The sequence below is a fragment of the Canis lupus genome, chromosome 26 (genome assembly GCF_048164855.1).
Source record: "Canis lupus baileyi chromosome 26, mCanLup2.hap1, whole genome shotgun sequence".
Taxonomy (NCBI): Eukaryota; Metazoa; Chordata; class Mammalia; order Carnivora; family Canidae; genus Canis; species Canis lupus.
The window spans coordinates 24,092,441-24,115,940 of NC_132863.1; the positions used below are offsets into that span (position 1 = coordinate 24,092,441).

A 23,500-nucleotide genomic window follows, 5' to 3' on the forward strand; every position below is an offset into this window, starting at 1 on the left:
AAATGGCATAACTCCACAGCACAAAGACATGAAAGGGCATTATTCAGGATGTTCAGCACGACTTTTGCAGCAAGAGCTGCTTGCTCTTCAGTCTTCGTCATCCCTTCTCCCTGAGCTTTCCGTTTTCAAAGAGGCTCTTCAACTGTGGGGTCTCTAGCCTGCTGATGGCTTATTATTTATGAGAGGAGAGGCAGTGGAATGGCTACTCCACAGCTCAGGTATGACTTATTTCCCAGAAAAAAATGATTTGTGGTGCTTCACAAGCCCACTGACTAAAGAGAACATGGAAAAAGTGAAAAGGTTCCAGTGGGAATTCAGACTCACCTATGTACAAATTTTCAGTTTGATTTCCTTTCTTAACCACCAACTTTAACTGATTAAAAAAAACAAAGGAAATAAAAAAATTTAATTAAAATGATGACAACTGGGCAAAGAAATTCTCAAAATCCTTTCACTTAAACATCAAAGCATCCAGCTTCTGACTTGAGATTCAAACAGGAGGGATCCCTGGGTGGCTCAGTGGTTTTAGCACCTGCCTTTGGCCCAGGGCGTGGTCCTGGAATTGGAGGATGGAGTCCCACATGGGGCTCTCTGCATGGAGCCTGCTTCTCTCTCTGCCTCTCTCTATGTCTCTCATGAATAAATAAATAAAATCTTACATATACACACACACAAATAGGTTTTTTGGTTCTGGATCCACAATCACCAAAACTTCTAACTATCTGCATGATTACAGAACAATCTAGCTTTTAAGAACAATATCAGGGGGATCCCTGGGTGGCTCAGCAGTTTGGCACCTGCCCTAGGCCCAGGGCGTGGTCCTGGAAACCCGCGATCCAGTCCCACATAGGGCTCCCTGCATGGAGCCTGCTTCTCCCTCTGCCTGTGTCTCTGCCTCTCTCTCTCTGTGTTTCTCATGAATATATAAATAAAATCTTAAAAAAAAAAAAAGAACAATATCAGGATCCTATTAATCTGAGAGCAGGTGTGTTAGTGACCACATTTTTGGCTGACAACACTGCTCTGAGATACACAAGGCATTTCAGTGAACATCCACTAAATTGGGTATTCAAAAAAATCCAATGTTGATTTAATAATTTTTAACCAAGTCAAAACTCTACCCATTTTCACAGATCAGGAGACTTACTTGTAAAAAAATACTTCCCACTTTCTCCAGTTCACTGCTTCCGGATGTCACTGTGACACAAAAGAGAAAAGGGGCGGGTTGACAATGGACCTATTCTGAACACCCCAATCTTGCAGGCTGTCCAGCAGAAGCCATGTAGAGATGAGTATGAGGACAGCAAAACATGCTCTTCAGGAAGTCAACTTACAGGGAGCCGTAGATAGAAATGAGCTGCCAAATGCCAGCGGCAATACAGAGAGGCAGCAGTTGTTGGTCCCAACAGCCTGTGAGGACTCAGGACATGTCCTCCCTATGGAAACTATGCAACATGTCCTCCCTATGGAAAGCCTCTGCAATCCCACCCTACATCTCCCAAATGACCCAGGACTGGCTCTAACTAGTTACCTCCAAATTTCCACTCCATATCTATAAGCTGGTTAATCATCAGAGTCTGTCCTATGGCCCATCGAGCAAGGGTTGGGGCATTCTGCTTCCACTGAAACAAAAGCAAAAAGCCAAAGTCATAACAATGGGGGAAATACCCCCTCTTCATTCTGCCCCCAACACAGCAATGTTCAGTATTTATACAGACAAGGGGAAGAATGCACAGCTGAGCGCTTGGCCTATATGTACAGATCTGGGGGATGAGGGCTGTAAAGAGGGGTAGAAGATGATATCAACGTTTTCTTTCATTCCAAGATTTAGTCCCAGGTTGGGACAAAAACTGTGTGGTGATTAAAGTCCATCAAATCAGAGGCAAAAACTCAAAGATGCACTAAATAGTGCAATTTAAATGCTGTATGTATGTCATTTGCATGAAAGCTATTAAGCTGGGGAAATGACATAGAATTATTGATGGTTTTCCTTAGTCAGCATTCTCATTTGTTTCTTTTCATGAAATAAAAGCAAACAATCTTAACCTTGATTAAGAGGAATTATGATACCTTTTCAGAAAAGTAAGTGGCTTTCTCCTCACTAAGACCTGTAAGAGAACAAAAAGAGACTTTAACATAATAAAAAAGTTGCCAGGCCTGTCACCCCGAGCAACCTTGGTGATGACCTACCAAGAGTTATGAAATCAGCCCGGACCTGATCAGCTGTGAGACTCTTCTTCAAGGCACCTGGGAAACAGGGGAGTAATCAGTTAAAAAGGCAGTATCAGTTAATCAACTGGCAGTAAGTATCAATAGACACAACTGATATGACAGAGAGGGCAAAGGGGATGATACACAAAAGACTTGGCTAGCTCCAGGAAAAATCTCAATCCAGCTATGGAGAAAAGGCCCATAGGAAACAACTGGAGAATGGGACAGCATGCTTTATTTATTGTACAACACAAGTGTTTACCCTTCCAGAAAGGATGAAAGAAGTCAGAGAGCAGAAAGGACTTTATGGACTTGGGGTTGGGGGTACCTGATGTGAGAAAAGAATAAGGCCACGGATTCCTGGAGCAGAGTGGGGGAGCTCAATGTCAGGCTGGGCATAAGGGCAACAGCTTGGAGCTGCACTGGGCAATACATAACCACTTAAGAGGTGTGGTTATTTAAACTTTATTTTTCTCCTGGCACTCCCTTATATATATCTATCTATATATTTTTTAAGATTTTATTTATTTATTCATGAGAGACACGGGGGGGGGGCGGGGGGGACAGAGATCAGGCAGAGGGAGAAACAAGCTCTATGCAGGAGGCCTGATGTGGGACTTGATCCTGGGACCCCAGGATCACACCCCGGGCCGAAGGCAGGGGTTAAACCGCTGAGCCACCCAGGCTGCCCACTCCCTTATATTTTAATTCATTAAAATCTAACAAAATTTGGGCCACCTGGGTGGCTCAGTGGTTATGAGTCTGCCTTCAGCTCAGAGCTAATCCCAGGATCTGGGATTGAGTCCCACATCGGGCTCCTTGCAGGGAGCCTGCCTCTCCCTCTGCCTGCATCTCTGCCTCCCTCTGTGTCTCTCATTAATAAATAAATAAAATATTAAAAAAAAAATCAAACAAAATTTAAAATTCTGTTCCTCAGTGGCACCGTTTCAAGTCGATAGCCCCATGGGTCCACTGGCCAGGGTACTGGATCAGAGACCACCTCCACCATTTAGATAGTTCTATTGGACAGCGGTGCCAGAGAATCAGCTTTCAGGAAGTAAATGAAGGATGCTAACAGTTGGCCTCTACAATTCACAAGTCACTTCCAGAGGAGTCTAGTAAAGCTTCCCCTTGCAAGCCCCAAGAGCACACCCCGTGGGGGCTGCTTTGTTCTGTTTCCCTGAGGTCCAATTCCTGAAAACAAAGTGTTGCCAGCAATCTGGGCTTTTCAACATTTAACATCAGGCTACAGCCCAGAATCACAATTTGGCAAGTGCTTTAAAATTTTCCACTTCTTAGTCTTCCAGAAGATGACTAATTAAAGAATAAGGAGACCTTTACCACCATCCAGGGAGGGCCCTGGAGTAATATGCTAAAGACCAACTCCCCACCCCAGCTCACTCCTGAAAAACAATCCTAAAGGCTGGCTGTCCCCTGCAAAATAAACCATGTCAACAAAGGGAGGAAATCTTTTATCGCCAAAATCAGACTGAGCAAGGAAGCCATAGGGAAATAAAAAAAAGGCAGGACACCAGGAAACCTTGGCCATGAAGGCCCTCCAAGAGCCACTTCCTAGCCAATTCAATTAATTCATAACTACCACATTTACATCTAGCTCAAATCTGATATTTTGCTTGATGATCCCAAAATACTCTGAAGTGGGGATTACTATTGAAACCTTTAATTTACCAGGAAACTAAAGATCAGAAAGATTAAGCTTTTGGGGAGAGAATATGGCAAAGCCACATAGTCAACAACTGCACTGCCAAAAGTCACCCAACAGATATGCTCCCAAGAGCACACTGAAATATCCATAGGAAGCTTTTTAGCAATGTCGGTACTAAAGATAAAATGTCAGGTACAGTGCACTGGTTTGGTGCATCCACACAACAGCCTGGGTGCCAAGGTGATTTTGTTAAAACTTAAGTCAGACCATGCATGTCTCTGCCCTGCTCAAAACCTTCTAATAGCTTCAGCTTCACTCACAATAATATCCAAAGCTCTTATAATGCCCTGCAGGAACTGGCCGCCTCTAGAACCCCTAAACTCTTCTCTGTCTTGCTTACTTGGCTTTTCCTATATGCCAGGCAGGTTCCTATCTCCTGATATTTGCCCTTGCAATTCCCTCTGCTAGGGACACTCTTCCTCAAATCTGCATGTGGCCTTCATATCATTCCAGCCTCTCCTTGAATCTTGCCTCGAAAAGGAACCCTGGCTACCCTATTTCAAGTGGAGTTGCTCTTCACTGGCACCCTTCTACTGCTGTATTTTTCTGCAATGCATTTTTAACCATCCAACTTCATGTTATGTATTTATTGTTGATTTTTCCACTAGAATATCAGTTTTACGAGAATAAGGACTTGGTCTGTTTTGCCCATTGTTGTTCCCAAGCCATATTTTATTTATTGTTTTAAAGATTTATTTATTCATGAGAGACACAGAGAGAGAGAAGCAGAGACACAGGCAGAGGGAGAAGCAGGCTCCATGCAGAAGCCCGATGTGGGACTCGATCCAGAGACCGAGGGATCATGACCTGAGCCAAAGGCAGACACTTAACTGCTGAGCCACTTAGGCATCCCCCCAAAGCCGTATATTTTTTTATTTTTATTTTTTTAAAATATTTTATTTATTTATTAATGAGACACACACAGAGAGAGAGAGAGAGAGAGAGAGAGAGAGAGGGGCAGGGACACAGGCAGAGGGAGAAGCAGGCTCCACGCAGGGAGCCCGATGTGGGACTCGATCCCGGGTCTCCAGGATCACACCCTGGGCTGAAGGCGGCGCTAAACCCCTTAGCCACCCGGGCTACCCCCAAAGCCGTATTTTAAAAATATATTTACATCATGCTAGGCTTCAAGCCCTTAATTTATTAATCTTCCCTTCTTTTTATTAAGATATAACTGGGATGCCTGGGTGGCTTAGCAGTTGAGCGTCTGCCTTCGGCTCAAGGTGTGATCCCAGGTCCAGAGATCGAGTCCCATATCGGGCTCCCTGTGAGGAGCCACTTCTCCCTCTATGTCTAACTCTCTGTGTCTCTCATGAATAAATAAATAAAATCTTAAAAAAAAAAAAAAGATATAATTGACATATGGATGCCTGGGTAGCTCAGTTGGTTGGGCAGCTCAGGTCATGATCTCCAGGTCCTGGGATTGAGCCCTCTGGCTCTACACTTAGTGGGGCATTGGTTTCAGATCCTCTCTCGCCCTCTGCCCCTCCCCCGCTTATGAGCACCCATAACATTGTGCAAGTTTAAGGTGTACAATATGTTGATTTGATACATTTATATCTTTTTTTTTAAGATTTAATTTATTTATTCATGAGAATACACAGAGAGGAGAGAGAGGAGAGAGGCAGAGACACAGGCAGAGGGAGAAACAGGCACCATGTAGGAAGCCCGACATGGGATTCGATCCTGGGTCTCAGAATCAGGCCCCAGGCTGTAGGCGGCGTTAAACCCGATGAGCCACCAGGGCTGCCCTGATACATTTATATCTGACAATTGATTGACATTGTAGCACTAGCTAATACATCTATCACATGACATAATTATCATTTCTTTCTGTGTTAGAACCTTTAAGATCTAAGCTCTTAGCAATTCTGAAGTTTACATATACTGCATTGTTAACTATAGCTCTTCTTTTTTAGCTTTCTGTTTTGGTGATTCCTTTGTCCTTTTTTTTTTTTTTTTTTTTTTTTTTTGATTCCTTTGTCCTAAGTACAAGATAGGCCTGAAGCCTTGACTCTATGTCAGACAGAAAGAGAACTGTAAATCCAGGGCTGGAGTCCCTAGAATATGCCACTTAGGGAAATTTGAGGATGTCCTTCTTTAAACACGGATAAGCATCTGACAAGGTTTATAAAGTCCTTGAGCACTAACTCTCACTGAACAGTTGCCTTAGGCAAACCCTTATTGCCATCAAATAGTATGGGGAACAACACAAAGGTGTATGTCCAGGGTGAGGGTTTTACTTTTGCCAGAAAAGTTGGAAAATTAGCATATTGTTTTTCCAGCCAAAAAATCTTATCTTCTAGCCAAAGCTTCATCAGTGTTATAAGGGAAACCCAAGGAACATAACTAAGCATTGGTTAAAACTCCAGGAAAAGAAAGCAGGTGGTTGAGAGGGTAAGCCACATTCAGTCAGCGATCACTGACCCTGAAGGCTGCCCTGCTGGATCCACTCCTCTGAGGCTCATGTAAAGATAGAAGTCACAGTCACTGGACATGCATTTACTGAGGACCTGCTAGGTGCCAGCACGATGCTTGATGCTGGGAAACATCAATGAACACACAACAATGTCTGCCCTCATGAGGCTTACATTCTATTCGAGAAGCAAAAGACCACACCAAGCAGGTAACAAGGAAGGGAGCCATATGGAGAATGACTGAAAAGCTCCACAGAGAGAAGAGAGTGGGGTGAGGCTGGGAATCCTAGGGAACTCAGTTCAACAGCTGATTAAATACCATTTGGGACTACTGTTCAGTTCTGATTACTCTGTTTTTGCCCAGCCAGAAAGAACTTCTTTGGGAGAGGAGAGGGGAGTTAGCAGCTTTTCTTAAAGAACAATCAGTTACTGAGGACCTACAGGGGCCAGATATCTTGTTAAGTATTAAAATAAAACCAGGCTTTCAGCCATTAGAAACGACAAATACCCACCATTTGCTTCAACGTGGATGGAACTGGAGGGTATTATGCTGAGTGAAGTAAGTCAATCGGAGAAGGACAAACATTGTATGTTCTCATTCATTTGGGGAATATAAATAATAGTGAAAGGGAATATAAGGGAAGGGAGAAGAAATGTGTGGGAAATATCAGGAAGGGAGACAGAACATAAAGACTCCTAACTCTGGGAAAAGAACTAGGGGTGGTGGAAGGGGAGGAGAGCGGGGGGTGGGGGTGAATGGTTGACGGGCACTGAGGGGGGCACTTGACGGGATGAGCACTGGGTGTTATTCTGTATGCTGGTAAATTGAACACCAATAAAAAATAAATTTATTATAAAAAAATAAAAATAAAAAATAAATAAAACCAGGCTTAAATAGTAGCCCTACAGTCAAGTTATCTGCAATCTAGGAATTATCTGTATCTAGCAAACAATCATAGTATTAGCAGCAGTGTACTGCTCACTGAAGTATTTCACATTCAATATCTTTCTCTATTCTTATAATGATGTATGAACTCCTGTTCAGTAACTTGGCTCTAAGATCTCAAAGCTGTTAAAAGTAGCCATGGTGACAAGTATGCAAACAAGGCCATCCAGCAACCAAATGCAATGTGAGGGCCCTCCCTGGATCCTGATGAGAGCAACCAGCTATAGACAAACAAAATGCATGAGACAATGGGGACATGTGAACACTGCATATTTTAATTTTAGATATGATAATGGCATTGTGGTTTGATAAGGGGGAAAAAGGGCCTTTATCTTTCAGAGATAATGACTAGGTATTCAGAAATGAAATGAATGACCTCTGAGATTTGCTTTAAAATAATCCAGTTTGGGACGCCTGGGTGGCTCAGCAGTTGAGCATCTGCCTTCGGCTCAGGGCGTGATCCCAGGATCCTGGGATGATCGAGTCCACATTGGGCTCCTCGCAAGGAGCCTGCCTTCTCCCTCTGCCTGTGTTTCTGCCTCTCTCTGTGTCTCTCATGAATAAATAAATAAAATATTAAAAAATAAATAAATAAACTTAAATAAAATAATCCAGTTTGGACACCAGTGAAAAGTGGGAGAGGTATAGATGAAACAATCTGTCTATGGGTTAACAAATGAAGTCATGTGTTTTTAAGAATTACATACTAAATAGTGAAAGAAAAACATTAAAAAACAAAAACAAGTTACTGGGCTCTACGCCAACCAAGAGAGGTACTGGTCCCAGCTTTTCCACTAAGATCCTAAGCAAGTCACTTCCCTCTCTAGGGCTCTGTCTCTATCGGTAAGACAAAGATTAGACTAGGTCAGAACTTACAAAAAGCTTTTACCTGATCCTCTCCCTGAAAAAGGAGGAGGAGGTGGGGAAAAAGGAGGGGGAAGAGGAGGAGAAGGAGGACAAGGAAGAGGAGAAGGAGAAGGGTTTCATGGTTAACTGTTTCTCAGATACTAGATAAGCAGGTCTTTATTGCGGCACTTTACAGAGCCTGAGATATGCTAATAAGTATGTCTCTCCAAGATTCCAAAGCTGGGGAGAGAGAAGGGGCAGTATTTCTTGCTTCTGGTTGACCACAGAAGCCTTTCCTGGATAAAAACACCAATTTGAGGACAACTGATCTGAAGGGATGAGGCTCCTCCAGCTCTAACAAACTGTACTTCTACAAGGAGGTCTTCTGGCAAGGCAAGTCCAGGATGAGGGACAAGGAAGTGGGTGAAGACCTGGAGGTCTTTACATTTCAGATGAGATTGGGAAAGGCTTGAATGCCACACTGAGGATTATGGACCTCACCATGCAGAGTAAATAGTTATTAAGTGCATCATGATGCTAGCTGTGCTGTAGAAGTGTACTCCAGGCCAGGCTGTAACCAGGGATGGAAGAGTAAAGGTGGAGGGGCACCTGGGTGCCTCAGCGGTTAAGCATCTGCCTTTTTGGCTCAGGGCCTGATCCTGGGATCTTGGGATCAAGTCCCACATCAGGCTTCCCGCAGGAGTCTACTTCTCCCTCTGCCTCTCTTGTTCTGTCTCTCATGAATAAATAAATAAAATCTTTAAAAAAAAAAAAAAGGAGAGTAAAGGTGGAGATAGTACTGTCACAATTAGGCAGGAAGTACTAAGAACTTGTTCTGGGCTGAGGAAAAGAACAAGTGACTTATGAGCTATACCCTCAGATGCTTATTCCTCATAATCTGAGAAGGCACTTGACTACAACTAACTGAACTATCGATACATAAAACTAAAGTTTAGCCAACACTGTATTAAGTACTTTGTATATATTAACTTATTCATTCCTAAAGCCACAACCATATTGCTCTTACAATTCTGTTTTTCAGATAAGAAACTGAGGCTAATTCTTTTTTTTTTTAATATTTTATTTATTTATTCATGAGAGACACAGAGAGAGAGAGAGAGAGAGAGAGACAGCGACACAGGCAGAGGGAGAAGCAGGCTCCATGCAGGAAGTCCGACGTGGGACTCGATCCCAGGTCCTCAGGATCACACCCGGAGCCCAAGGCAGATGCTCAACCGCTGAGCCACCCAGGCGTCCCACTGAGGCTAATTCTGATTTGTCCAAGGCTGAAGAGCTACAAAGGTGATATGACTAACACTCAAATCCATGTGAGCCTGCAAAGCCCACCTCTTAAATGGTATGCTATGAGTTCCTCCTCAGGGTTCTCTGCACCTATAGAAAATGATCTGCTATAAACAATGACAATCAATCCTGCCTGAAAAATATATACCCAACGTCCCCTGAGAGGGTCACAGGATCTTCCAAGTTCCGTTCAACTCATGCAGCATGTACTAAGCATCTGCTTTATGTCATTACTTAACTTGTAACCTTGGCTCAGGAAAGAAGTATAAGATCCTCCCTTGACTTCAAAGAACAAGCTCTCTGTTAAAGCCACAAAAGAGACACATGTAAAACAGCATGAACAATAGCAAACTGTAAACCATTACAGGCCAAAATGATAACTGCAGATAAAAACCATCTCTTGGGAGCTGAGAGGAAGGGAGGTCACTGCAGATTGAAGTGATTTAGGAAGGCTTTCTGAAAGATAGCACAGGGGTCCAAGTGTCCTGGCTGGGGAGGACTGAGGCAGTTTGACAGGATTGAGGGGGGTGGAGAGCAGAGCTAGGGAAGACAGGAAAGAAGGGAGGCAGGGGTACCGGGAGACAGAAGCCACCTAGAAAATCAGTGCCCACAACAGCTATTGGGTAGACAGGTCTTCCCCCACTGACAAACCCATCTCCACAGGTGTTAAGCTAGAGAATGAGAGAGAAGACTCTGGATCTACATTCCGGGCACCTAGCCTACAGAAATGCTCACAGCAGGGAGCACACAGTGTCCCAAGGACGTCCACTGCGGCACTGTTTCTAAGAGTGAAAGGTTACGAGTAAGACGTACAACAACAGGAAACAGATGACTAACTGAAGAGACATCCAGTCCATGGCCCATTACAGCCCTCAGAAGAATGAAGTCGCTGTGGAGAAATCTCCACAACGTACCATGTGTGAAAAAATACAAGCCACAAGAGCACTTTTATGGTTTACTGCCATTTATGAAAAACAGAACTACATGAAGGCCTATGTGCATATCTGCCAGTGTATGCGAAAATACAAAAGGACATACACCAAAAGAAAAATGTGATGGTGTCTGGAGACAAGAGTGGCGTGAGGGTAGAAGAAGATGTTTCACTTCTGGCTCTCCAATTGCTCTGTACTGTTGTAGCTTTGCAATGAGTATTTATTCCCGTGTTACAAAGACTGCACATTCTCTTCCAGCCTTTGGTTTACAAGCTTTTAACCCTCCACGAGGGTAACAAATGCAAGAATTACCTAAAGGGGTGAGAAAATTTCACAGTTGGAAACCTCGGGATGTTCTGATGCAAGCCCCCAGAACATCAAGAGCATAGACACTCAAAGGAAAGGACCTGCATTAAGATGTGGGAAGGCACCCAACAGGAACAAACAAATTAAGCCCCCAACTTTCAGCGCACCACTGGGTGAGAGCTTGGGAAAATCAGCCTACTGCTAATTTGTAAATGTGCAAACCACACTACTCAGCAAGTGACAGACCCACATCTACCTAACTTAGGACCATGAATTTTTGACCATGATCTTACCCTGTAAAAACAGACCATAGTGCATTATACTAATCTCTAACCACTGGGCAATTTGTTTCTGATTTTTCTATGTCATCAAAATAGTGCTACAATGGATATCCCTATAGCTAAGCTTTTGTGCTCACCTTCCTCCTGGCTAGAACTTTTCCTGATTACTCTAGGCAAATTACTTCCTGAAACTATCTACAGTGAAAGACTTTTTAAAATTTCAATCCATTGTGGACTGATATTTTTATAAAATACGATGAAAAAAATTTAAAAACTGCATACAAAATATAAGCCCCAAATGGTCAAAATGGTAAATTTTACATTATGTATGCTTTACCACATTAAAATATATATATATATAAGCCCATGGGGTGCCTGGCTGGCTCAGTCGGTAGAACATGAAACTCCTGATTTCAGGGTTGTGAGTTTGAGCCACACATTGGGTGCAGAGATTACTTAAAAATAAAATCTTAAAAAAAAAAAAATACAGGGACACCTGGGTGGTTCAGTGGTTGAATGTCTGCCTGTGGCTCAGGTCTTGATCCCAGGGTCCTGGGATCGAGTCCTCCACCAGGCTTCACAGGAAGCCTGTTTCTCCCTCTGCCTATGTCTCTGCCTTTCTCTGTATGTCTCTCTTGAATAAATAAAATCTTAAAAAAAAAAAAAATACAAGCCCCATTAAAAAAATCAGTGGATTCAAAAGATTTTGCCAAATTGCTATAAAAGCTTCTAAATGCTTACTCTTGATTTCTGTAATTACCATGCAGAGGACCAGATAGCAGTTTGGGAACCGAAGCTGGGATGCAGACTGTACTTTGAGCTGCACCCCTATTACATTCTACTGCAGTTATCTGTGTACCTGGCTTCCCTCCCTAGACTGAGAGTCCTGCCCACGTCTGGTCTGGTTTTCTACTGAATGTGCTGGCTCAGTGCCCAGAGCATGCTTGCTGACTCTGTGGACTGGAAGAATTCAAGTAACATCTCTGGCCTCAATTGCTAAGAAAGGCTACTCACCATTTGGAACCAGAAGGAGGCTTTTCACGATGCTTCTGAGGGGGGCAAGACTGATCTGGTTGGTGGTGGCAAACTCAGAGAGCTGAGCCAGAAACCTTTCCACCTGCAGAGAGGGAACAAACCAGGCCTTCAGTTCCTTAGCATCTCAGGGCTGTAGACCCACACTCGGGAACTTTCCTTATCATAAGGTACTTTACCTCTTTTGGCTCAGTTAGGAAGTGGAAAAGCACTTCTGTCAAGGCCGAGAACTGCTGTAAAGAGAACAACACAGAATATCAGTAAAATTCTATTCCTGGGTCTGTGTTCCCACATCCCATCCAACTATAGACCCTTAAGAGAGAACACACAAGCATGGATACCTGTTTGATCATCTTAAGGTTCAAATATTCACAGCACCTACTACTCAGTATCAATATATCAGTATCACCATATTGTCTGAAAAACTCATATATTTTATTGGAACACATATGTGGGGATACATATTGAGACATTGCAAGTATATATATCTGAAGGGTCCAAGTACACACACACACACACACATATACACACGGCCTGAGAGGAAAATCCCTGGAAGATTAATAGTAGTTGCTTTTTTCTTTTTGCTTATATATCCACATATTTATTATTTAAATTTAAGCCAACCCAAATATGTGATTTCTTTTTTTCTGCCCCACATAAATGTTAACATATTATATATAAACTTTTTCTCTACCTTGTCTTTTTTTTTATGATTTTATTTATTGGGCACTTGGGTGGCTCAGCAGTTGAACATCTGCCTTTGGCTCAGGTCATGATCCCAGGGTCCCGGGATTGAGCCTCGCATCAGGCTTCCCCTCGAGAAGCCTCCTTCCCCCTCTGCCTATGTCTCTGCCTCTCTCTCCATGTCTCTCATGAATAAATAATTAAAAATCTTTAGGGGATCTCTGCCTCTCTCTCTCTGTGTGTGTGTCTCATGAATAAATAAAATCTTTAAAAATAAAAATCTTTAAAAAAATATTTTTTGGGATCCCTGGGTGGCGCAGCGGTTTGGTGCCTGCCTTTGGCCCAGGGCGCGATCCTGGAGACCCGGGATTGAATCCCACGTCGGGCTCCCGGTGCGTGGAGCCTGCTTCTCCCTCTGCCTGTATCTCTGCCTCTCTCTCTCTCTCTGTTACTATCATAAATAAATAAATATTTAAAAAAATATTTTTAAAATTTATTTGACAGTGAGAGAGAGCATAAGCAGGAGAAACAGCAGACAGAGGGAGAGGGAGAAGCAGGCTTCCTACTAAGCAGGGAGCTGGATTCCACTGGGGGTTCCATCCCAAAACCCTGGGATTATGACCTGAGCCAAAGGCAGACGCTCAACCATCTGAGCCACCCAGGCAGCCCTCTAACTTTTTTTTTTTAACTTGTCTTTTTTTATATAAGATTTTATTTATTTATTCATGAGAAACACAGAAAGAGAGGCAGAGACACAGGCGGAGGGAGAAGCAGGCTCCATGGAGGGAGCCCGACATGGGACTCGATCCTGGGACTCCAGGATTATGCCCTGGGCTGAAGGCAGGTGCTAAACTGCTAAGCCACCTAGGGATCCCCAGATTTTTATTTTCTTCTATCTATATTTTCTGGGTTTCTCTCCTACAATAAAATCTTATTATGTATATGACAAAACAGTAAAGTTTACACTTTATTATCTACTGTTCAAGAACAATCTCTTGGGCAGCCCAGTGGTGCAGCGGTTTGGCGCCGCCTTCAGCCTGGGCTGTGATCTTGGAGACCCGGGATCGAGTCCCACGCTGGGCTCCCTGCATGGAGACTGCTTCTCCCTCTGCCTGTGTCTCTGCCTCTCTCTGTGTCTATGAATAAATAAATAAAATCTTAAAAAAAAAAAAAAGAGAACAATCTCTTATTTTTAAAATTTTTATTTTTTTAAAGTTTTTTTTTTTTTTTAAGTAATAAAATGATTCTTCCTGCTCGCCCCCCTCAATATCAGTTGGAGGTGTCCACAGGTGGTTACTGCTAACACCTTTGTGGCCTTTCCAGAATTGTATTTGAATTTACTTTCTTTTAAATACAAACAAGATGATAGTGAACCTACACCCTTGGGGCTTGAGCTCACAACCTTGAAATCAAGAGTAGCAGGCTCCTCTGCCAAGCCAGCCAGGAACCCCCTACCCAATTCTTTTAACAACTGTACAGCATTCAGCTGTATTGACTTAGTGTAATTCGGCTCCCTAGAGATACATTAGCATGTGTGCGAGCTTTGTTGTTATTCTAAATAATACTGCAATGAATATCCTTCCACATATCTCTTTGTGACATGTATGTCTATAACATACATTTCTAAAATGTATCTTAGGTCAGGGGCACCTGGGTGGCTCAGTGTATTAAGCATCTGCCTTCAGTTCAGGTCAGGATCAGAGGGTCCTGGGAATAAACCCAGCAGGGAGCCTGCTTCTCCTTCTCCCTCTCCCTCTTCCTCTGGTTGTGCATGGTCACTCTCTCTCTAATAAATACATAAAATCTTTTTTTAAAAATGTATCTTAGGTCAAATAATATATGCATTTTAAATTCTGAGAAAATGTTGCCAAACTGCCTTGCAAAGAAATTGCATGGATTTATACTCCCACCTGCCAATGGCATAGAGGTATCTACTTTCTCAAAAGTTCATGGATATTCCCTGGAAACATTTTAACCGAGGTTGATCCTGGGGTTGTCTTTCTGCAGTACTCATGATATTAGGTGTCATAAGATATAGGGTATCAGCCTTGCATAATTGCTGATTCTATATAGTAAAAACAAGAAAAGTGAGGGACTAGTTTCAGACTGTATCCTCAAACTGAGCTTTCTTTTACTTCATTTCTTTTTTTTCCCCCTGAAATCTGCAGACCATCAGATCTTTGGCTAAGTGTATTTCCTATGTCACCTTGGGTCCTTTCAGAAATGGAACAGCTAAGGAGGCTTCCAGTGGCTTTTCCATTTTCAAGCCTCAGCCTAGCATTCAGGCTCAATCTCCCCGTGAGGCCTCATCCCCCTATGTCTCCTCTCAAGAGGGGCCTCAACTTAATCTGGTCTGCAGGCCATGATGAGCCCCATCCCTATCTCCTTTTCCTTTTTTTTTTTTTTTTTTAATATGTGGGAGATCCTGGGACCACAGGATCACACCCTGAGCTGAAGGCAGATGCTCAATACTGAGCCACCCAGGCGTCCCTATCTCAATTTTTCCAACCCACCCTTTATCCTTTAAAGCCCTGCTGCCAAGACTCCATGACCCTCCCAACAAGAAAGTGACCTACCCAGATTCTTAACTTCTGAGGCTCCCTCTTGGAACCTTGCCTGAGGGCACTTAGAATTTTAAATCTTGATAAGAAATACGGACTTGTCTTAGCAGAGAAGGTTCCTTGTACGCCTTTGTATGGTCACAGAGACCTGGTTATTGTCACGTGTGCAGTTAAGTATTTGTTGAATAAATCTTCCCTTAACACCTTCCCCATTCTTCGCCTTTGTATCTGGATAGCTGTCTTTCCCTGGAATGCTCACCTGCCCATCATCATCCATGAAACCAAAATCTTAACTATGCTCACCAATAAATATTTGGAAAGATGTTCAAGATCATTCCAGACGAGAAATGCAAATCAGCAAAATAAGGAAATACCACTTTTTAACTGATCAGATCTTCTAAAACAAAAGTTTGATGATACCAGTGCTGGTGAAAGTACCAGGAAACAGACATGCTTACACTGTTGATGAGAGGATAAATTGGAGCAACCTTTCCAGATGGCAATTCGATAGTCCTATCTAATTTTTTAAATGCTCGTATCTCTTGACCTAGTAATTCCATTGCAGGAAGTATACCCTTCAGATACGTTCTAAAAAGTAAACCAGACATATTTACACAAAGCATTGTTCATAACAACAAAAAACTGAAAGCAACTTAAGTGTCTATTAATATAGGGCTGGTTAATAAATTATGGTAAATCCATTTCAAGTAATACCATGCAATCCCTTCTGTGTAAAAAAAAATTCTAGGGGGATCCCTGGGTGGCTCAGCCGTTTAGTGCCTGCCTTCAGGCCACGGCATGATCCTGAAGTCCTGGAATCAAGTCCCACATTAGTCTCCCTGCATGGAGCCTGCTTCTCCCTCTGCCTGTGTCTCTGCCTCTCTCTGTGTCTCTCATGAATAAATAAAATCTTAAAAAATAAATAAATAAAATCTTAAAAATTCTAACAGATACTCATATATATACAGGCAAATGCAGACTTTTTTTTTTCCTATTGAGAACACAAGAAATTATTAAAATGACAATTTCTAGGGCAGCCCAGGTGGCTCAGTGGTTTAGCGCCGCCTTTAGCCCAGGGTGTGATCCTGGAGTCCTGGGATCGAGTCCCACATCGGGCTCCCTGCATGGAGCCTGCTTCTCCCTCTGCCTGTGTCTCTGCCTCTTGTGAATGAATAAATAAAATCTTTAAAAAAAATGACAATTTCTGCAGATAAGCAAAATAGGTATTTTAATTTTATACCTTTGAATACTGTTTGAATTTTCTAACTGTATGTGTTGCTTTCATTTACAGTTAGGTGAAAAGACTGTAGACCATTTGTTTTCTTCTTTATATTTTTCTGAATTTCCTCTCTCATACCCATTCTAAAAATTGTTGTTTTTTAAATTCTACTCTTAAGGATGCACATTACCCAGGACTGGCCACAGGCATCAGAGAACACTTCTAGGTACACTGTGCTAGTACTGTGCTGGATCTCCATTTTCTGACCTGTTCTAGCAGATCACAACTTATCCAGCATAAGAGACTGTGTCCATCAAGCCTTTGTATATCTCACTGGGTTTAGTGGCTATTTGGTGTAGAGTAGGGATTCAGGAAAATAGACACTGAGTGAGCAATAAATGGTGATGCTCACATTGATACAATGATTCTTTTTCTCCTTGATGCCTAGGCCTCAGACTTCAAAATAAATTTAGCTAATAGAGTGGGTATTTGGAGAAATCCGATCATCCAAATGAAAGGGAGGGAAAGGACTCTGGTAAATTGCTCACCAGGCAAAAGCTTTCTGTGTTAAAAACAAAGGAAAGGGGATCCCTGGGTGGCGCAGCGGTTTGGCGCCTGCCTTTGGCCCAGGGCGCGATCCTGGAGACCCGGGATTGAATCCCACATCGGGCTCCCGGTGCATGGAGCCTGCTTCTCCCTCTGCCTGTGTCTCTGCCTCTCTCTCTCTCTCTGTGTGTGACTATCATAAATAAATAAAAAATTAAAAAAAAAAAAAAAAAAAAAAAACAAAGGAAAGGAGCACCTGGTTGGCTCAGTCTTCAAAGCATGCAACTCTTGATCTCAGGGTTGTAAGTCTGAGCCTCACAATGGGTGTATGGAGTACTATAAATAAACAAACAAACAAACTTTAAAAAAAAAGGTAAAGATCTCATAGTGTTGTTTTGTTTTGTTTTGAAGTAGGCTCCATGTCCAACGTGGAGCCCAACACAGGCCTAAGTCACAACTCTGAGATCAAGACCTGACTTGAGATCCAAAGTCAGGTGCTCCTGGGATGCCTGGGTGGCTCAGAGGTTGAGCATCTGCCTTTGGCCCAGGGCCTGATCCCAGGGTCTGGGATCAAGTTCCGCATCACGTTTCCCTGCATGGAGCCTGCTTCTCCCTCTGCCTATGTCTGTCTCTGTGTGTCTGTCATGAGTAAATAAATAAAATCTTTAAAAAAAATTAAAAAAGTCAGGCGCCCAACTGACTGAGGCACCTGGTGCCCCCAGAGTGTGTGTGTGTTTTTTCCCAGAGTGTGTTTCAAAGTTAGAATATGAAGGCAAGATCTTATTTTAAAGGATGCGGTTTATATTTTTTCCATGAATACCAAGTTGGAGGTAACCTTAGAGATCCTATCATCCTGTAGCTTCAAAAAAGATTTTTAGCAGTAGAATCTTTTTTATTCTCCAAATGAAAATCTTCCAGAAAATCTCACCACATAAACAAGTGAAAGCTAAGCTACCTACCTGGGGAGAACATCTACAAAGCTCTACTCTGTATGTTTCACTCCCCAGAATCTGAAGTCAAGCATCTGGCCCTGAATTCCTGGCTCCACAACTTCCTGACTGCCTAATCTTAAACACATCAATTTCTTTATCTGTAAAATGGGAATAATAACAGCACCTACCTTTTAAGGGTGCTACACATAAAGCACTGAAAACAGTGCCTACCACACGGTACATTCTCAATAAACAACAGCTACTTTTGTTTAACCACTCCGTGACTCTGTTTCCTTAATCTACAAAATGGGGATAATAATAACACCTACCTCCTAAGGTGGTTCTAAGGACTCAATGACTTAATAATATACATAAAAGCACTTAGAATTGCTGTATGATAAACAGTGGCCACTAGCCATATGTAGCTATTAAACACTTGAAAAAGTCTATTCTGATTTGAGATGTGCTATAAATGTAAAATGTGCGAAAAAATCAGAAAAGATATTATCATGGCACCTACGTGGCTTAGTCAGTTAAGCATCTGCCTTCAACTCAGGTCATGATCCCAGAGTCTTGGGATTGAGCCCTGCATTGGGCTCCCTTCTCAATGGAGAGCCTACTTCTCCCTCTTCCTCTGCCCACCCCTCTGCTCCTTATGTATGATCTCTCTTGCTCTACCTTAATAAAATCTTTTCTTGGGATCCCTGGGTGGCGCAGCGGTTTGGCGCCTGCCTTTGGCCCAGGGCGCGATCCTGGAGACCCGGGATCGAATCCCACATCGGGCTCCCGGTGCATGGAGCCTGCTTCTCCCTCTGCCTGTGTCTCTGCCTCTCTCTCTCTAACTATCATAAATAAATAAAAAAAAATTTAAAAAATAAAAAAATAAAAAAATAAAATCTTTTCTTAAAAAAAAGAAAGAAAAATTAGTATCAAAAAGTAAAATATCAGGACACACTCAAGTGGTTGAGTGTCTGCCTTCCACTCAGGGCGTGATCCCGGGGTCCTGGGAAAGAGTCCCACGTCGGGCTCCCTCCATGGAGCCTGCTTCTCCCTCTGCCTCTCTCCCTCTGTGTCTCTCATGAATAAATAAAAAAAATATTAAAAAAAAAGTAAATTAGGGGATCCCTGGGTGGCTCGGCGGTTTAGCGTCTGCCTTTGGCCCAGGGCGCGATCCTGGAGTCCCGGGATCGAGTCCCACATCAGGTTCCTGGCGTGGGCCTGCTTCTCCCTCCTCCTGTGTCTCTGCCTCTCTCTCTCTATGTCTATCATAAATAAATAAATCTTTAAAAATTAAATAAATAAATAATAAATTAAATACATTTATATTTTTGTATCAATTACATGTTGAAATGATATTTTAATATAGATTAAAGAAAACATTAATTTTGTTTCTTTATTATTTTATTTACTTAAAAAAATCTTTATTGGGATGCCTGGGTGGCTCAGCGGTTGAGCATCTGCCTTCGGCTCAGGGCGTGATCCCAGGGTCCCGAGATCGAATCTCACATGGGGCTCCCTGCATGGATTCTGCTTATACCTCTGCCTGCGTCTCTGCCTCTCTCTCTGTGTCTCTAATGAATAAATAAGTAAGATATTTTAAAAATTTATTTATTTATTTATTAGAGAAAGAGAAAGCACAAGTGGTTGAGTGGAGAGGCAGAGGGAGAAGCAGACTTCCTGGTGAGCAGGGAGCCCTATCTGGGACTGGATCCCAGGACCCTGAGATGAGGACCTGGGTTAAAAGCAGACGCTATTAAAAAAAAAAAAAAAAAAAAGGAAGGGCAGCCCAGGTGGCTCAGTGGTTTAGTGCCGCCTTCAGCCCAGGGCCTGATCCTGGGGACCCGGGATCGAGTCCCATGTTGGGCTCCCTGCATGGAGCCTGCTTCTCCCTCTGCCTGTGTCTCTGCCTCTCTCTCTCTCTCTGTGTGTCTCTCATGAATAAATAAATAAATCTTTAAATAAAAAGAAAAGAAAAGAAAAATAAAAAAGGGGATCCCTGGGTGTCTCAACAGTTTAGTGCCTGCCTTCAGCCCAGGGTGTGATCCTGGAGTCCCAGGATCGAGTCCCACATCAGGCTCCCTGTGGACAGTTTGCTTCTCTGTCTGCCTGTGTCTCTCTCTCTCTCTCTGGGTCTCTCATGAACAAATAAATAAAATCTTTAAAAAAAATAAAATAAAATAAAAAAGAAAGAAAGCAGACACTGAATGGATTGAGCCACATAGGCACCCTTTTATTTACTTTTTAAAGATGATATTTTCAAGTAATCTCTATATCCAATGTGGAACTCGAACTCATGACCTCAAAGTCCAGCATTGCAGCTAGGCGCCTCTCTTTTTGATTTTATTTTATTTTATTTATTTATTTTTATTTTTAATTTATTCATGATAGACACACAGAGAGAGAAAGAGACATAGAGACACAGGCAGAAGCAGACTCCATGCAGGGAGCCCTGATGTGGGACTTGATCCTGGGACTCCAGGATCAGGCCCTGGGCTGAAGGCAGTGCTAAACCGCTGAGCCACCAGGGCTGCCCTCTTTTTGATCTTTAAATGAGACCACTAGAAAATGTAGAATAACACGTGTGACTTTCAGTTTATTTATTTCTATGTGACAAAGGGGCTTTCAGAATATGTCAGTTAGTGAGAAAACAGTAAGTTGTGGGGGATGCTGAGATGAAGGAGAAGGACCCCACCTCCTGGGAAGTCACAACCCAGTGGGGAGAATCAGCTGCACCTTTACCATGGTGGTGAGAAGTGTCATTTTAACCTATTTATTCTGGCTGCCTTGGGTGCTTTGAAAAGGGCATCCCAACCAGCACAGGGGCAGGAAGTTGGCAGGCTGGCATTTGCTGCTGGAATGAACAAAAAAAGGCTTTGCCAGCAGCTCCCCTACTATCAAGGGGTGTGTGTGCGGAGGGGGGCCCAACACTGCGAAGGGTACATGGCTCGCTTTTTGGAGGGCTCCCAGGTACTCCCCTTAATTAGGGGCCCCCACAGCCCCCCCACCCCGGCCTGGCCACCCTGGGTCACCTGCCCCCACTGGACGCCAAGACCCCCCGCAGCCCCCCCCCCCCCCCCGCAGCCTCGCTGCGGAACATCTCCGGCCCGGCCTGGCCCACCGATCCCACAGCTCCCCAAACTCCCACTAGTGCCTCAGCTCCCCCAAACTCCCTTCAGCCCTGGGGAGACTCCTCCCAGTTCGTCTGCTAAGGCACCTCAATTTCTCCTGGTTCCAGGACTAGCCCTTAGTCCCGCCGCTGAGCCCCCCACGCGCCCCGCAGGCCCCCGAGCCCCTCGGCCCGTCCCGGCCCCACCGCCCGCGCCCCGCCGCGGGCCCCACGCCCCACGCCCCACGCCCGTCGGCCCTCGGCCCAGTCCCTCCCTCGGCCCGCGCCCCCCGCGCCCTGAGCCCTCGGGGCCCACCTGCGCGCCCAGCTGGTTCAGCTGCTGCATGTCGCCGCCCACGGCCTCGGGCACGGGGTCCTGCGTGCAGTGCAGGCGGCCCATGGCGTCCGCGCGGCCCGCAGCGCCCGCCGCCTCCCCGCCTCCCCCCTCGCCGCCGCCCGCCGCCCGCCTCGCCGCGCTTCCGCAGCCGCACTTTCGCCACGGGCCGCCGCCGCCGCCGCCGCGCTCCTCCCCCCGCCAGCCCGGGGGCGGGGCGGGGCGCCCTCGCGGAGTCGCGGACGCGCGCGGACCCCCGGCGGGGGGGGGGGGGCGCCCTCGCAGCGCCGCGCAGGCGCGTGCCGCTGCCACCGCTGGAGAGCCCGGCGGAGCCCAGCTGCCCAACGTGGGATTCCCTAGGGGATCCCCTCTGGGTGACCCCACAACACCGGGCGTGGCCTCCCTGAGCCTCAGTTTCGCTCTCTGTAAAATGATCCCGGGGGTGGCTGCTTAACTGAGAAGGTAGCCTGACACGCGGGGGTCCTCAGCCAACGGCTAGCCGCCAGGAACGTAGTATGAGGCACTCAGCAGACACTGCACACCTACTACGCCAGCCCTGGGGATACAGAAGTGAACATCTCAGGCCAAACGTCCCTAGGAGAGCTTACATTCAGAGCAGAGCAGGAAGGACGCAAACTTGGGCTTGCATTAGCATCTTCTTGGAGATCTTGCTGGGCCCCACCCCCAGAGTATCTGATCTAGAAGGGTCTAGGGTAGAGCCTGAGAATTTGCATTTTCAACGAGTTCTTAGGGACCACACTCTGAGAACCTCTGACCCAAAGAAGTGTGAGGACAGGGATAGTCATGGAGGGTGGTGCTCAGATCCATGCAGGGAGATTATCAGGACAGTGATGATCACTTTAACCTGAAACACCCCTGTATTGTCTTTTCCAAGGACCTCTCACAGCCCCAGGGTAACCATTACCCTGATCCCCACTGAACAGATGAGAAAACAGAGGTACTCCATGGAATCTAGGACATGACCCCCCCAGCCCAAAAGCTTCACCTACCCCACACTTAGCCTTGAGGGTGGGGAGGGGGTGCCTAGAAACCTGGGGTGGGGGATTGTGGAAAGGATTGGTTGGCTTTTCCCTACCAGGCTTTCTTTTCTACCCTTCATTAAAGATCCCTCTGGGGGCAGCTGGGTGCCTCAGTGGTTGAGCATCTGCCTTCAGCTCAGGTCATGATCCCTGAGTTCTAGAATCCAGTCCCCCATCAGGCTCCCTGCAGGGAGCCTGCTTCTCCATCTGCCTAGGTCTCTGCCTCTCTCATGAATAAAAAAAAAAAAAAAAAAAAAAAAAAAAAAAAAAAAAAAAATTCCCTCTGGAAGGGTATGAACAAAATGTCTTCTACCTAGAGGCCAAACGCCTCTCCTTTGGTGATTATTTCATTCATGTACTAATTCAACAGATAATATCAAGTGTCTACTGGGGAGTGGATACCATACTAGGTGCTGGGACGCCACAGGACAACTGGATGCAGTGCCTGGCATCCAGGGGGGAAAGTCAAGTTTAGTAAAGATAGCAGACACACGCATGTGAAATTCACATGCTTGTAAAATTATTAACTGATGTCAAGAAGTACAAAGTGCGGGACACCTGGGTGGTACAGCGATTGAGCATCGGCCTTCCGCTCGGGTCAGGGTCCCAGGTCCTGGGAGTCCCTCATTGGGCTCACCAAGGGGAGCCTGTTTCTCTGCCTCTCTCTCTGTGTCTCATGAATAAATAAATAAATATATATAAAAGAAGAAGAAGAAGAAGAAGAAGAAGAAGAAGAAGAAGAAGAAGAAGAAGAAGAAGAAGAAGAACAAAGTACTTGGAAAATGTATGCAGGGCACTTGGCCAAGTCCAGGGTACCTGGAAGAGAGTAAGTCTTCTGACAGTGACTGAACTCAGACCCCCTGATTCACCATCCAGGACATTTTTAATTTAAAAAATGTATTTTTAAAGAATTTGGGGGATCCCTGGGTGGCGCAGCGGTTTGGCGCCTGCCTTTGGCCCAGGGCGCGATCCTGGAGACCTGGGATCGAATCCCACGTCGGGCTCCCGGTGCATGGAGCCTGCTTCTCCCTCTGCCTGTGTCTCTGCCTCTCTCTCTCTGTGTGTGTGTGTGATGACTA

At 44.6% G+C, this 23,500-nt stretch overlaps 1 protein-coding gene across 3 annotated transcripts in view; it reads right to left on the reverse strand.

Moving 5' to 3' along the window:
• Window positions 1–21,500, reverse strand: part of COMMD7 (COMM domain containing 7) — a 72,294-nt gene extending 50,794 nt beyond the window's left edge. For 2 of the 3 annotated variants that reach the window (XM_072800577.1, XM_072800576.1), the window contains exons 1-7: window positions 21,364–21,500; window positions 12,179–12,232; window positions 11,982–12,084; window positions 2,191–2,247; window positions 2,071–2,108; window positions 1,532–1,622; window positions 1,148–1,197 (exon numbers count right to left, since the gene is read on the reverse strand). In XM_072800577.1, coding sequence (XP_072656678.1) covers window positions 1,148–1,197; window positions 1,532–1,622; window positions 2,071–2,108; window positions 2,191–2,247; window positions 11,982–12,084; window positions 12,179–12,232; window positions 21,364–21,447 — 477 coding nt within the window. In that variant the 5' untranslated portion in view covers window positions 21,448–21,500. Of the gene's footprint in view, window positions 1–324; window positions 374–1,147; window positions 1,198–1,531; window positions 1,623–2,070; window positions 2,109–2,190; window positions 2,248–11,981; window positions 12,085–12,178; window positions 12,233–21,363 lie in introns of all 3 variants that reach the window. The other variant, XM_072800578.1, reaches the window with a different exon arrangement.
• Between the last annotated feature and the right edge of the window lie 2,000 nt (window positions 21,501–23,500).